At 40.3% G+C, this 16,552-nt stretch overlaps 1 protein-coding gene across 1 annotated transcript in view; it reads left to right on the forward strand.

Annotated features, from left to right (window-relative positions):
- The window catches only part of Gukh (NHS actin remodeling regulator GUK-holder), a 75,473-nt gene extending 61,420 nt beyond the window's left edge, over positions 1–14,053 (forward strand). The window contains exons 8-11 of the mRNA XM_076392261.1: positions 1,440–1,730; positions 9,989–10,610; positions 10,754–11,240; positions 11,937–14,053. Of these exons, the coding sequence (XP_076248376.1) occupies positions 1,440–1,730; positions 9,989–10,610; positions 10,754–11,240; positions 11,937–12,800 (2,264 nt within the window). The 3' untranslated portion in view covers positions 12,801–14,053. The remainder of the gene's footprint in view (positions 1–1,439; positions 1,731–9,988; positions 10,611–10,753; positions 11,241–11,936) is intronic.
- The last annotated feature ends 2,499 nt before the right edge of the window (positions 14,054–16,552 follow it).

The raw sequence follows: 16,552 nt of genomic DNA on the forward strand, positions 1-16,552 counted from the left end.
AATTTTTCTGAAAAAAATGTTTTACTCGACTACAGGCAAAGAAAGAGGGGATGGTTTTTTACGGATCTTCTTCGAATTCAGACGACTCTGCAGAACTGAATGAATTTTTTTCAGGATTGATTCTACAGTAGATTTGTAGTCTGAATCCTCCCCTTTCGAATGAGACCTTAGCGAATGCTCTGCGATTTTTTTTCGTCGAGTAATTGTGCTCTGAATGAAAATTGATCTTTGAGCATTAGAGTAACGCAAGGTGTTTTCATTCAGAGCGCGATAACTTGGCGAAAAAAAATCGTAGAGCGCTCGCTAAGGACCCATTCGAAAGGAGAGAGACTCAGCTTTAATATTCCCCTAAAAAATATCGCAAAAAAAATTTATCAAGTTCCTGAGAGTAGTCAGAAGTTGAAAAATATTTAGAGAAGAACTACCCTCCCTTTCTCGGCATGTCGCGGAGTGGAGAATTTTTTCCGACCAAGTTCAACTCAGGCATGTTAAAGTAGGGGCTTTGCCCTTTAGAATGAGACAAGGCTCATCTTCCTGCGATTTTTTTTGACGGAGATACAGCAGCTCAAAGATTGGCTACTTTTTTGGGCTCTGGATCACTGCGTGATTCCGAGGCTGGCGGCTCACTTTTCACTCGGATCGCGATAACTCAGCGAAAAAAAATCGCAGAGTATTCGCTAAGGTCTCATTCGAGAGAGGAGGGTTCCAGCTTTAATGTCTCTGCAGAAGTTGTCGCGAAAAAAATTTATCAAGTTCCCAAGAGTCGCCTAAATTTGGAAAAGATTTAGGAAAAAACCACCCCCTCTCTCTCTGCATGTCACGGATTGGAAAATTTTTTTCGACCAAGTTCAACTCAGGAATATGAAAGCTGAGGCTTTGATCTATAAAATGAGACCAGGCTCATCTCCCTGCGATTTTTTTTCACAAAGTTACAGCAGCTCAAAGATTGGTCACTTTTTCGGGCTGCAGATCATCGAGTGATTCCGAGACCGGCGGCTCACTTTCCATTCAGACCGCGATATCTCAGCGAAAAAAAATCGCAGAGCATTCGCTAAGGTCTCATTCGAAGGGGAAGGCTTCAGGCTTGAAATCTACTGTGGAATAAATCGCAGAAAAAATTTATCCTGTTCTGGAGAGTCCATTGAATTCAAAACATACTTTCTGAAAAACAACCTTCTCTTTCTCAGCCTGTAGCCGACTATAAAAATTTTCTCGACAAAATTCAATACAGAAATGACAAAATAAGAGGTTTTCCCTTCAGAATGAGACTAGGCTGGTTGCGCTACGATTTTTTTTCACAAAGTTACAGCATCTCAAATATCGCCAATTTTTCGCTCCAAAATTAGTGATCCTCTAATCACCCTCATCATCCCCATGAAACTATTACTTCATGATATTCCCAAGTGTCTCCAACTAATACATTTCCTATTAAAATCCAGGTCCCTTCGTGAGGGAAGGAGCATCCCCAAGTCCCTCCCCTTTGCTACACCGTGCAACACCCAATATTCGAGCAGTGACGAAGACAACAGACACCGTGGACAGCGCAACAAAATCCACGCCCCCCACTTCGCCCCAGCTGGGCAAGCTGATTATCAGAGCAGCAAGGAGCCCCGAACGAGCGGCCAGTCCAGATTACGTTCGAACACCGACAACCGTGGTGGGACCCACGAGTCCAACGACACCCCATCGACAAGTTCGCGGGGCTTACGTCAACGTTCAGGAGGACGAAGGTAAGACGGTTTCTGGTACAAGCACTGACGAACGTGATTGCACTGGCTGCGCCGGTAGATTAGAAGCACCATTTGCGGTCAACCCTCTTAACGACGACGCGAGCACAGCCCTGACTGGCAACGGGAGTCCATTGCTTTCAAGCAAGAGCACCTGTCGAGCTGCTGGGACAGTGGCGCTGGGCCCGAGTAACAAAGTCCCAGATAATAGGCCCAAGCTTTGCGTTAACAAAATGTACATAGACAGGACGATGGACGAGAATCATCCCCCCGAGCTTGTTAACAATGGCCTCGCGCAGGAGAATCATAGTGTAAATAAAATAGAGGCGTCGATAGCGAGCATTAAATCCACGAATTTAAGGCTGGACTTTGAAAAATCGTCTCTGTATCCGAAGAGCCTTAGGCCGACGGGTAGCACGCCGAAATTGAGTAAGAAGTTGCTAGTTTCGGATCTCGATACGCCAAATTTTTGTAGGAAGCTTACGAGAATAGATCGGTGCGATGGTCAGAGCCCTATAGATGCTAGAAATAATGAAAGTGACGTAGAGAATGGGGAGAAGTCGCTGGCCACTGTGTCAGCGGATAACGAACGCGTCAGGGACACTGTGGCAGATTCAGACGGCTCTGAGGCATGTGTTAGTGACAGCTCGAGAAAGAAATCTGAGGCAGTGAAAGAGGATAGAGTCGAACGTAAGGTGAAACGGAGCGAGAGTTATCGAATGGCGAACAGTCCGATAATGTTTATCAAAAAGTTCTCTAATAACGCGGAGAAGTCGTCTAAAATTTGTAGAACACCTTCTGAAGAGCTGCAGGAGGAATTATTGAAGGAGACGATTAATTACCCTGAAACTATATCGAGTCCACAGCCGCAAATTAATAGCAACTTGAACTTTGAAGTGAATGTGGCGACTTCAATGCCTGTTACAGTCCCAAAGAGCCCCAGACCTAGAGCTGTGGACATTGAACCTGTCAGAGTTCTCAAGTATTCTAGTAATGATACAGAAATTTGGTAAAATGTTCATTGAGAGATAGTTTTACTGAGAATTGTAATTGTAGAAAAGATTCTAGTGAAAAGATGATCTCTCTGTAACTTTCAATCTCATAGAAGAATCACTGCTTAAAATATGAGGTATTTAAAATACTTGAGGTAGTAAGGGTCCCCAATTTCTCAGCCCTTTGCACTTCTTTGTTAAGTGTGAGAAAATTTAAAAAAAATAGAGGTGCAAAGGGTTAAAATTATAAGAAATTTGTAGAAAAAAGATTTTTTTAGGTTTTAAAAAGTTGTAAGTGCAGAGGATTAGAATTATCCTAAATTATCCAATCTCTTCACTCGTAAACCGGTCGCGAGATAATTCCAAATGCAGATCAAAAATAGAAAATAGATCAATCGATGAGAGAGCTCATCAAGGACCACTACGATAGCAACCACTGAAAAATGATCGATGTCGAGTTATCGACGTATCGCTATTATGCAAAGGGAGTGGACGAATAATAGCGGAATGTCATTGCATGAAATTAATGAGGGCAAGCAGCAAACGATCCGTTCGACGGTCACGATAACGAGATCGAATAATGTTTTTCCGTGTTAACGCAGACACGATAACGATGAAACGCGAGTTGGTCACGTTTTCCGTATCTACCGACTCGTTTCTTCGCGCCAGCTGAGAGATCCGCAAACCCTTCCACGTAAAACAGCAAAACGATGAACGCAGACTGTCTCCTCGCTCTTTATGAAGCACGGAATATTTCAGAGTTCAATAGTTTCATCGATAAGCCCAACGAAGCAGGCTCAGCGACGCGTGCCTTTCGCAAGGTTAATAGATAATAGCCTGTCACGCATCCACTGGTTCTTTACTTTAACTTCGCGACAGATTTTCCATTCTTTTCCTATATCCTCGGAAGATTGCGCGCTATCAGGAAAATAAAAATATATCTTCCCTTCGTCGCGTGTAGACTCTTCTCGCCCCTCTCGAGTCCGCCTCTGGTCAGACGTGTGCTGTGTAAGGTCAACGCGCGACCCCTTATTTTTCTGATATCAGGGACGTTTTTACACAGGGTGTCCTATTTTCATTTTCCACTCAGATTTCAGGCTGATTTTTTTAATCAGATTGGATCTCGTGATTGGCAAAAAAGTGTTTTCTATTGAATTTACTGGGTCTCTAGGATCGCAATTCTTTAGTTAAAATAATTCGTCTGTCTTGGTACTTGAAAAAAATTGTGAACCTTTTTATTTACTTGTACTACTTACTTTGAAATTAGAACTGTTCATTATTGTTCCTAGATTATGACCACAAATTTCCGTGAAGTCCAAATCGCACGGATTACATAGTATTTGTTAACCAGCACAACTTATGCAAAAAAGAAAAATAGAAGATAAATATATCAAATTTCAGAACTCATTAATTAAAGCTGGACAGTGAATCATGTTAAATAACCCTTATTTAATATTGTCTCGCGAAGTTTTCGTTCAGATGAAAGCAATTTTTGAGTATAATTAAGTTATCTCAATGGATTAGGAATTACGCCATTCGATTTAACACTGCCTAATTTTATACATAACATAACGTAAGGCACCTTGTATAGCCATCATTTCTTATTAATTTAGCAATTACTCTTTCATTCACACATTTTTTCCTCTCTTTAGTCGCCTGTGTCATTGACACTTGCTGATCCTTTGTCACGTGGCGTCACGAGGAGCAATTATATCGGCGCTGAAGAGTAAATAGGAAATCTCTGGGCGTAGCGAACGGGATGCCAATAGTCAGGAGCGGGGGCCAAATACGATAAAGCTGGAAAACTCCAGGGAGCCCCCAATGAAGCTTCACTTTGTTAACCCTTATCAGCGTCATTAGCCGCTGGCTCAATAACCAACGAAGTTGCATCAGACGTGATGTTTATCCCGACCGATAATTCCAAATCCAGATAAGCAAAATTCCCTCCTACTTGCGGAGGATTGAAATACTTTCGAGCGAATGCCGCTGCCCTCAGTTCACTTCGATCTGCATAACTTTACAGTCTAAGAACACTCGACACCTCGGTCAAGTGGCATCTCAAGTTCCTCGATCTTTCTCCCTTCAATTCGTCGCTCTGCAAGCCAATTTTCAACTAGATCGAACAGTGGTGAATTGGACTGGCCGACGTAATCTTTCGTAGATACTGTTCTGTCAGTGAAGGAATTCGCTAACAAAAAGGATTCACGTGAAGCTAAACTGCTAAACACTGGTTCCATAAAATCTGCCTCGAGCTATTCTATAACTCATCAATGAACGCCCACTCCCTGTTCTACCGACTCCTATGCAAACGTGGACAGTTGCACGCGCATCAGGAACTTGTTAGATCTTCACGCGTGGATGAGTTCCACGAATCGGGGGCGACAAATTCGCGTTTTTAGTGAGGGGCAATGATAAGCCAGTATCAGTCTACCAGCGAAGAGGAAACCTTGTCGCTAGACAGGCAGTCGCCAGCTTCGATAGCCAGAGACATTCGGTTCTGAGCGTGGTATTCGCGGTTTGACAGTCGGCCACTGGCTACAGCTGCATTCCAACATGTTGGCGAGGCATCTTCTTTTTATAGCGACCAGACGACACCGTAAGTCAAGGAAATGTTTTTCTTTCTTAACAGTGTACGCCCACTGCTTCGTCCCGCGATTAATCAAAGTTACTTGTTCTTCCTCATTCGTTTCGCTTGGAGGATCGAGATTCGCTGCGAATCGACTCGCTGGATTTGTTTGTGCAACTTTTTCTGGGGGATATATGCGTTCGTTGTTGACTTTTTAATGCTTGGTTTCAGAAGTGCGTCTTTTTGTTTCTGTTTTTTTTTTTTTTTTTGTTTTGTAAACGAAAGTGCAAGCATTGTGTGGGGGTGTTTGTCCAGAGAATTGCTAGAGCTGTTGCTTTGATAATATTTTAAACGCAGATTCATTTTCAGTATTGATTTTTGTAACTGATCGGAAAGTGAGCCAAGGATATCTTTTTTAGTTTAAGTAAGTAAATTGTCGATTTTTCTCACATTTGTTTCAAAGAGATAGTGATGCAGCGCAGAAAGTTGTTGACAGTGTTTTTTTTCAGTATTATTATGAGAAGTGTTTACTAATAATGTGGAAAAGTTAACTCGTGATTAATCCTAAGTAGTAAATAGCTTTTTATCCAAATAGCTTCGAGGCAAGTGAGAAATACGTCGATTCCCCCCAGTTTATGTTTAGGTAAACACTATTTGACAGCAGCTGTCACATGCACGTGCACTTAGATAGCGAAACGAAACACAAAGAATTATACAAAGAATTATATACATAGACATGTGCATATTTTAGGAAATGAGTATTGTGAAGTCCTGTAGACATATTAATATAAAAGAACTAATCACAACTTTTGTGAATCAGATGACCCATGGACTCCACTTGCTGCACGTAACTTTTGACCTCCCAAGTATTAATCATTTATCTCATATTTAGACACAGAAATAGTATCTATTAGGCAATTGATGGCAATCTTTATGTGCATTACTTACATGAAACTTCCTTTTTAGACAACTTGTAAATAACTTTCAAATGAATGATTATCAGTCGTATGTCGCGTGTTATAAACTTTTATTATGCAAACGTTACTTATGCAATGCACCGTCATACCTATTTAAAAAACTGTTGGAAACGACCAATTTTCTTAAATATACTTTTTATCTTGCACTGAAGTGGAAAACAATTTTCGATTCGTCGAAGAAAGTCACGTTTACTTTTCTTCACTTTTTATCGCCGTCATGAACATTTATCGTCACTCACGAGCTAATACATTCTCATATTTATTTTGACGTATTTATTCTCAGCAGTAACTTGACTGTATTGCAAGATGTCAAAGGTTGTGAACATTAACATGCATTGTTTACGCTTTCTATCTTCTCTCGTGTTTTCGTTAATTGAATGAAATTTCACGCCTTATCTGGAGGCTTCCAAAATTTTTGCCATCGAGGCTTTTTTTCAGATAATAAGAATTAATTAGATAATACTATCAATTAAGCAATGACTTCAATGATTATTTGTAGTGATTATTTATTTAGTATTCTTCTAGTTTTTGGTCACAGGATAGTTGATCACACTCCCAGTTGCGTCACAAGTGATAACACAGATCACGTACTGTTACAGTAGAAGGATCGCCAATCGTAGTACATACTTCTATCACTTCATAATCGAATGTGTATGTTACTGTGCATGTGTGAATGTATCTTTTTGTGTATAGGGTGTTCATATTATTCATCCCCAAAATTCTTCTCATAATTACTAAACACGTGAGAAAAATAGAAGATAAGCAAATTACAGAGAGATTCATCTTTTCATGATCAGTAGAAGTGAAATAAGAAGAACGATTATGTCACATATAGCAATGATTTCTCACTGTAGGCTCATTTACAAAGGACGACTTTAATATTAAGTATTTTACCAAGCCATTAAACTTGGCTTCATAAACTTGCTCAAATTGTCAGCCGATTATCAGCAAAAACATTATATTTGGTGCGATGACACACAAACGAACAAAAGATTTACGATAACACTGCCTCCAGCTGCCAAGTAGCAAAGTCAAATGTGAAATATGCAATATATAGGTTTAAAGTAACTATGATTCATGAATGATATCACGTTCTTGATGATAGTACGATGCTATTGAAGAAACATAGCGATGTGTCTAGGAATTCGAATGAAGAAAATGAATTGTTCGACTCTATCGCCGGAAACGCTATTGCGAAACGATTTCAAGGAATATTTCTACTCTTTCCTTGTTTCCATCTCATCATTTCAGAATGCAATAAACGTAAGAAATATAATTATCGTTTCCCTCGAGAGAGTAATATGCACTGATCGAGTTACGCGATTCGCTGAAGATAATTACAGGCTTCGACTCTCGGCACGAAAATCGATCTGAAAATATCAAGTGCGCTAAGGAAATGAACATTAAATATATTGTCACTTGATCATTGTAGCCACTGATATAAAAAATACCATTCCGTCCAATTCTGTAAATAGCTAAATTATTCAAATATTTCTATCAATTGAAGATACTGAATAATTCAAGGTATAAGTAAATGAAGTCAGTTTAGAATGATTTCTCTGTCAAAATTTGTCCTCAATGTAATGCTTGATTAGTATTAAAGATAGTCAAGACCAAATAAAAGAAAACTGTACAACAATTGCAGTTACACCTTGACTCTAAGTTTAATTCTACAAGTTTCTCATCTGAAAAGTGTTACAATTAGAAATTGGCAAAAAATTTGGCTCCGTCAAGGCATCTGCTTCTGTCGAAAAAAATGTTCCATTCTCTCATCTTGTCATGTAATGCCTATTATTATCTAGAATGAATTGTAAGCCATGTACATCGATAGATATTTAAAAAAAAAGAGATCGATCATGGCGAAGACGTAAATGTGCCTCGACTTGCCGTGTCGCATGTTAGTTCGATGCGTGCTCGCCCCTCGTTGTAAGTAGCGTTTAGCCACTAACAAGGACTAACTTTGAACATTCCTAGAGGATTCATCGTTGCAATCGGTCTTTCACCCGCTATCGCGTTACGCGATTATTTATCCCTGAATGGTTCGTCGAAATTTTCCAACATATCATTCGAACGCAGTCACTCTCGGAAGTGATTCCTCGATTAATTTAAATTGATCACTGATTCGCTGAACGACCGCGAGCGAACTCTTAATGGTCGTGCTTAAACGCGTATCTACATGGCGGGTGAACACAGTCACGTAACGACATGGCCTGATATTTCATCGTGCACCACATTTTTTCCATGTCTCTTTTGCTACAGCAAGAATTAATCAGCTTGCGACTAATATCTAGAGACCTACTTGCAACCTGGGTGGGGGAGCATGCAGCATTTTGTACCGTATGTGTATATACGTATGTGTTTATGTATAAGAGCTACTCCTTACTTGTGTGCACTGTATGTTTATAATTGTATATATTTCCCTCCCTCCTTTTTTTTTGTATCTGATTAACGACGAGCATCTTGCAATCTCGAATGTACATATCGACGAACGAAGTCGCTAAACTTTACGAGGAATGTATGTGAATAGATGTCATTTGTCAATGGAAATCACGAGTATTTTGTTATTTGCTCTGGTCTGTTTCGTTTCACCTGTTTCTCATTGTTTATCGCCCATCCTTCATTTTTTTGAGTAGGGCTGGGACGAGTGGGGCTGCCTTCGTGAAGTGATCGCCATTGGCGAACAGTTAACGAGGGTAATACTTGCTTTGAGTATTAATATTTATCTAGTGTATGAAAAAAGAAATCTGTCAAATATTGGACTAGCAAGTTTGTTTGAATAAGCCCAGCCCTATGTGTTCATGTTTGAGTACTATAATTGGGAGAAAATCAAGAGGCTATTGACGTGTTCTAATCCGATTGACCACTATTTTTTGTTTATTTCTCATGCTCTTAATTTTGTCCTATTATAGTCACTGTTTGTTTTCGATCTATATCAGCACCATACCATTTTATGTTTTCCTGTTTATATTTACATTTCTTGATTCTTCATTTGTTTTCGTGCACATCATTCTGTGTACATACGCATACTAGTTTTAGAGAAAAAAATGCACAGCGTGTGGCACCCCTCGCTAGTAGCTCACATACATGTCTTAGTTCCATAGTTCATCCCTGGTGAGTACATTTTGTTCTTAACTTTACCAATCAAGTACAATAGTCCGATACTGAATCTTTCTTATTTTAAATAATATACTTATTCTTACGCAAAATGTGAGTCATTTCTTAAGAACTTGTTGCAAATTGTCAAACGTTCCGTATCGGACTTGAACGATGCATCCATGAACTGTAGTTTCCTCGTTGCACTTTCATTGCATGCTTGCATCTGCATTTCCCTTGTATCGTGCTTGCTTTGCTGTCACTTTATCACCAATGACACTGCTAGTGAATTATTTAACATGTTACTTATAGACTTTTTAAAGAAATATTCTTAGAATTTATGACTTCATTTATTAACAATATTAGAGACGTAATATATATCTACATATGAGAACATTGATGAAGGAATTAGCCATTCACTTGTTCCCCTGAAATAGAACTGTCGATATTTCTCAACAGTAATTGCTTGTATTAGTGACATAGTGCATCAGTGTAACACTAAGAAAATAAACCTTCTATAGCTTGCAAACCTTCTCAAATTAATTGTTAGACGATTGAGATCAATGGAAAATTGAGATTCAATTAAACAGCGCGAAATCCACAAAAGTGCAATGATTAATTATTCTGTTGCAGAAAACACCGTACTGGCAATAGACTCAGTGCCTCCCCATGGAATAGTCCAACCACCGCCTTACATTTCACCCCCCAAGCCCGAGGAATGCCAGAAAGACCACAAAATCCAAGAGATCCTGAAAGATTCTCAAAGCACCGAGAAGATAAAAACGCAATGCGAGAAGCAGCAAAGCTTCGGTCAACAGGGCCCCTACCCTCAGAAAATCTACACCCATGATCCTCGACAGAATCTCTACAACAATAACAATAAATTCATCGAGCAGAACAAAGTGCCCAGCTACCAGCGTCAGATCGTGCACATGCACAATGCGAGGAACCAGCAGTTCTATGGACCCGCGAAAGATAATAGCCAGCACTTTTATACCCTGCCGTCCAGAAGGCCACAGAGGGATGTCGAACCACCCCGTAGCGTAACTCCAGACATTACGAGGGGGCTTGGACGTGGCTCCTTGAGTGCTATGCACATGCTTGCTAGACATGGCCAAAGAGCGATCGTGGAACAGGATTCCAGTCGATTTGGCTCTCAGGCAGAGCTGAACAGGAGGAACTCGGAGAAGTTCGACGTGGAGAACAGGCTGATGCAGAATCAGCACCAACCGCCGATTGTGGATGTCAGAAACAGGTGAGGGTTTAGGTTCTAACGAGAGCGGACGTGATTAGCATTTTGGTGACTGTATTTCTGGATTTCAAGAAATTCAATTAATACTAATGAATAATATACTAGTAATGGAAAAACTGACTCTAGAACGTGAAACTTTCTTTCAGATTCGCAACACCATCAGGCCTGGCAGCGCTTGGCTATCGATTTTTCGCGTCCTCGCCTGTTAGTGATCCCGTTATGAAGTCTCCTAGTGCTGACGCTTTAAAGCACAATCCAATTTCCCCAATCAGGCACAGCTACGGCAATAGCTTGAAGCAGGTTACCCCGACTGGACGTACTATGCCAACTGTTGCCGAAAGGTTGGCTCTGACTGCCAACAACAACTGCTCGTCATCGGTGCCGAATTCTGGGAGGAGCACCCCCGTCCAAACCTCGTCGGGCAGAAGCACCCCGACGAATCTGATCCTCTCTCCGACCAAGAGCACGATGTCCAATGAAGAACTGTTCGCTGCTATCCATAAGTCGAAGAGAAGGTTAAATATCAAGGATGATAGCGAGAACTTGTCTCCGTATGGATCGACGAACTCGTTGACGAAGATTGCGCCTGGAAATAGGAATAGTTGGAGCTCGGAAACGCTGAAAGTTCCTGTGGTATGTATACTATAAAAATATTCTTCATGAATAGTTTTTAGACTAGAGAGTGTTAGATAATAGGTGTTAGGAACTTTGAGGAGCGACTCTGTATGCCAAAATAAGAGGAAAATTAAGGATCATGATTAGTGGGACGATGGCTTCTTTTTTAAATTAAAGCCTGAAATCTGCAAAGTTTGACGAGATACACAGGCTTCTTAAAATTTTTTTCGAGGATATGGTTTCCAGTAGCTTATAGTTTGAACCTTCCCCTTTATTTTAAAAAAAAGATGAGGTCGATGCGATTTTTTTTGGCAAAATTACAGAACTTTAAAGGAACCCCTGCACTTTTACAGTACATCGGGTAGTGCCAATAAATGGCAAAAATGCAAGGGTTACTTTAAAGAGCTGTAACTTTGCGAAAAAAAATCGCAGCGACCTCATCTTTTTTTTAAATTAAAGTGGAAGGTTCGAAGCTTATGCTACTGGAAATCGTATCCCTCAAAAAAATTTTACCAGTGCTGTACATTCCGTCAAACTTTGCAGTTTATCATATTGAAAATTGCCAAATTTCGCGTAGTACACAGACTGGCCACATTTTTTTCCGGAAATACGGTTTACAGTAGCTTATAGTCTGAACCTTTCCCTTTATTTTAAAAGACAGATGACGTCGCTACGATTTTCTTCACTTAAATACAACACAATTTTGAATTGCAGGTAACGCAGAACGTCCAAGCGCCATCACCAACCACCTCCCGCCTAGACTTCAAGCGCCTGCTGCTCCAGCAAAGCGTGAAAACTGGCCCCACCAGACTCTCAGCAGCCGAGCAGTTGAAACTATCTCGTCAACAGTGTCAACAGCAGCAGTCTTCGCCAACTATTCAACAGACGATACCCTTAGCCAAAGTTTTAAGTCCCCGATCAGTATGGAGGTTTCACACGCCACGAACAGATATCTTATCGTCTACTATAATCGAAGACACAGCGGCAGAGGAGAAAGCCATGAAGCCTTCCCCAGAGAACACTTCCCCTATATCAAGACTGAACGCGAGGAGGCAGCTAGATCTGTGCAACGACTCATCGAAAATGGGAAACGAGGCTTCAGATCCGTGTATTAATAGGCTATTGAATAACGAAGCCTCCTCTGAAGTGAAGGCTACCAGAGAGGCTGAAGTACCCAGTAGAAATATCCAAACGCAAGAATCGAGCACAGAGAATCACCCTGCAATTACCAATCACAGTCGCCTCGCGCAGAATGGTCCTGCCCAGAGTCCATCGCCAACTCCAAGCGTTCCAGACTCCTCTCAAAGCAACATCGTCTCACCGACGATTCAGTATTCGCCCACCTGTTCACAGCTCACGCCTTCCTGTCAGCAAGCAATAAACGCGTTCGAGTCGAGAAGGATCAGCAATCAGCTGGCCAGAGCACAGTTCTTAGCTAGCACACCGACGAGCGGTAATCAGAGCCATACCACTTACGTGAGGCAAGTGCTCAGAGCGAGGTCGGTGTCCCCTCAGAACAGTGCAACGCAGAATGTTGCGCGCAGCCCTAGTGCTCCCACGTTAGAGACTGCTCTGTGATGGCAGAGCGCATGCAAATTTTCTGCTTCACTTGGATATCGTAATAGAAATATTTCGATGCTGCGCGAAAAGACGTGGCATTGAAATGGGAATGGCGTGAGCGTTTGCACATGACCGTGTCAATATTTAAGAGCAATAACCTTCATTCATAATATTCATTTATAATATTCACACACATTAATATTATCACTTTATCCCTAATTATTGTTGATGTTCATTTGTTTTTTAAATGAACGGCGTGTGTCGTAAGCCTTACCACTTTTTAGAGAAGAGTGTCGCTGAAGGTTCGTAAACACTGGTTCCTTATTACAATAGGCCCTTAAGACAGCTTAGAGTTTGTTCATTGCGAGGAGGACAGCGAAACTTGCGGGGGAGGATCGTGGGAGTATGTAAATAACGCGTAATGTAATTACGGATGCATTTTTGCTTAAAATTCGATTGCTTGCTTGTCTAGTCGGGGTAGCTTGGTATCCACAATCTCGAGTTTCTTCAGGCGAAGTCCATTACAGGCGTAATAGCGAAACAAGAGTGTAAGTGTATTATTACCAGTCGGCGTATATGGCAGAATATAAGCTTTACAATTACTGGGTGGTGAATAGTAATATATTCGAGAGAGACTAATGTGTAGAGTAAATGAACAGAGTTGCCTTAATTAAATTATTTTAAGTTATACCGCGATAATCGAGCGTCTATTTGCTATTGAATCCCGCCACCGTCTTGGCGCGAGTCTCACGACAAATTCACGGATGATAATGTTAGATTCTTAAGCTGAAAATGTTTTGTACTTTGCTCAGAATAAACGAAAAATATTTCATCGAAATAGGTACTACTGTTTCTGCTACTTTTTAATTTGGCTGCAGTCCTTTAGCTGGAATCCTTTTCGTTCCTTCTTATCAATAATCCTCTCTGTTTTTGTGTCTATGGGATAGTCTATGGAATTATTGAGAGGTTTTAGAGATGCCTGAAGTGAAGAAGTGAAACTTGTCTGACTTTGAGTCTTATTCTACTGATCTCTGCACCTGAATTGGCTAGTGCATACTGACAGTAGAATGAGTCTCAAGTCAGACACATTTCTGGCGCATTTTAGATGCTCAGTTCATCTTATTTGAGAATTTCAAATTCTTCATAAATTTTTTGACACCTGTTATGGAACAGTCTGTACACCAAGTCTACAAAAATTATGTCATGGGATATTACTATCTCACATTACATTTCTGTAATTTTCTTTTTAAAAAATAAAGAGATAAGGTGGATTATGTAGTATTACTGGAGAAAATGTATATTATAAAGAAAAGTGTCAATTCATTGCCACGATTATACAACCATAATTGGTTGTACCTGTATCTAAAAATGAATTATTTTTACTTCAGAGTGGTAGTAAATAGTGTCACATTTTTTATCTGTCCCTTGGTTTACCCCTGGTAGTCTTTCCGAAGAAGCCCAATAGATATATCCAATGATTCTAAGGAATTCTGTTTCAGGTAGGTACACATTGCGAAATAAAACCATCTCAGCACGATAACAAATAACATGTTTTATCTTAATATGGACAGATTAACGATAGCAATAGCGAAGGTAAGAATTTAATTGAACTAGAGTATCGGATTTACAGATGACTATGATAAGTGTCTTTAAAGTTAACTCATCTTCTCAAAATAAATTGTAAACGATATTTGTCCATACATCAACACGACAATTCTACGTTTCCCTGATTGAAAACTGCTATGAAAATCAGGTTAAATCAAGATTAGATGTCTGATACCAATCTATCTCGAACCTCAGCAACAATAATCGCAGATAAAGTAACACTAAATGATAAAAATAATTAGTAGGAACTGCTACCTTATTGTTTCACACCGAACGTCTCACGATACTAACAGCCGCTCGTGATCTTATATAATTGTAACGTGTTGTGTCCAAAAGTTCTTGAAGATAAGCGAGTTCGTCGAAATCGCAAAGTAAACTTGCAGTTATGGGATGGGAGACACTATACCTTTGCAGCGTCCTACTTTCGACAATTATTTTCAGGACGCTTGCGACATTCACGTATGATCAATATCTATACATCAGAAATGACTCTCAAAGTGACATCGACCACTCATCGTATAGACTACCCGAAGGAATTGATCCAATTTCGTACGATCTTTGGATACACTCTCGATTAGGGGTCAACGACTTCAGGTACCAAGGGCATGTTAATATAACACTGAATATACTCAAAAAAGTCAGTACCATCGTGCTGCATAATGATGGTCTAATTATACATAAAGAAAAAGTGTCACTTTATCGACATGTCGAAAAAGAAATGGTTTTTATAAGAATTCCAATCAGAGGCCACCGTTCTGACGAAGCAAGACAATTCTATATTTTGAGTTTTGAAATAGAATTGGACCCTGGCTCCTATACCCTAGAAGTCCCCTTTGAGGGTGAAGTGCGAGACGATGTGTTTGGATTTTACAGGAGCTCTTACATCGACAATGGAGAAAAAAAGTATGTTAATTATGTAACTCCTAAATAATAGCGAGTAAAGAAGATTTTTGTTAGAATAAGCTTCAGTTCATGAGCGAGGGATGGTTCTCTGTGACCCTTGGCCTCGGGTAAAAAAAGGGACCATTTTTATGGTACAAGAATCTCCCAGGTCACAGCATAGTATTTATAAACAATTGACTTTAGGAAATCTCTGACCTCAGGTATAATACAAGGCACTGTGGCTCACCCCCTCCAAAGAAAGCCCACTTAGGGTGAAATGGAAGGGATTTTGGGTCAGGTCCTTGCCCTCTAGGTAGTTGCGTTTGAGACATCAGTGCGTAAGGATCTAAAGCTTGAAAATTACAAGTCCTGTTTTAGTTTGAACCACAGTGGAAGTTCATTGTTATTAAATTAAATATAATTATTTTAAACAAATATGTATATAGTTCAGTTGTTTGAAAACAATTTAAATTAGACAGTGTTTTCGTTCTACATATTTTGTGGCTACCAAAAATTCGTCTAGCCCCAACAGTGTCAAAGATACAAATTTCCAGATGGATGGGTGTCACACAGTTTTCACCAACATACGCTCGTCGAGCTTTTCCTTGCATGGACGAGCCTCACTTGAAAGCATTCTTCAAGCTACATATTGGTCATTTTGGAAACCAAATAGCAACAAGTAACACTGCAATAGAAAGCTCAGAAAAATACTCGTAAGTACTCTAATAAGAATCCTGAACTACTATAAATATTTTCGCTATTCAGAATACCTGAAGTGCAATTTCCAGAAACCATACAAACTATTATATAACTACATTCCAACGCACCCCAAAGATGTCTACCTACCTCGTTGGCTGGGCTGTCCACGATTTTATCCCAGAAACAGCCAACTCCTCAACAAGCTTCAAAATCTGGACACGAAGGTCCATGGCCCTACGAGGCTCGATCGCTCTAAACCAAGGCCTCTCCATATATTCATTCTTAAAAGACTGGCTTTTGGTCCAGAACCCAATCCCAAAAATGGACCAAGTGGCTGTGCTCGACTTTAATTTCAACGCCATGGAAAACTGGGGCATGATTACTTATAGGGAATCAGTGGTGCTTTTCGAGAACGGTGTCACCCCCACAAAGAACATGTTCGATGGGTTCACCACGATGGCTCACGAGTATGCTCACACTTGGTTTGGGAACCTAGTGACTCCAATGTTTTGGAACGTCGCTTGGCTTAAAGAAGGTTTTGCCTCCTATTTTCAATATTTTGCTGTTTCGTGGGTGGAACCAAC

Source organism: Calliopsis andreniformis, chromosome 2, assembly GCF_051401765.1.
Source record: "Calliopsis andreniformis isolate RMS-2024a chromosome 2, iyCalAndr_principal, whole genome shotgun sequence".
Lineage (NCBI taxonomy): Eukaryota > Metazoa > Arthropoda > Insecta > Hymenoptera > Andrenidae > Calliopsis > Calliopsis andreniformis.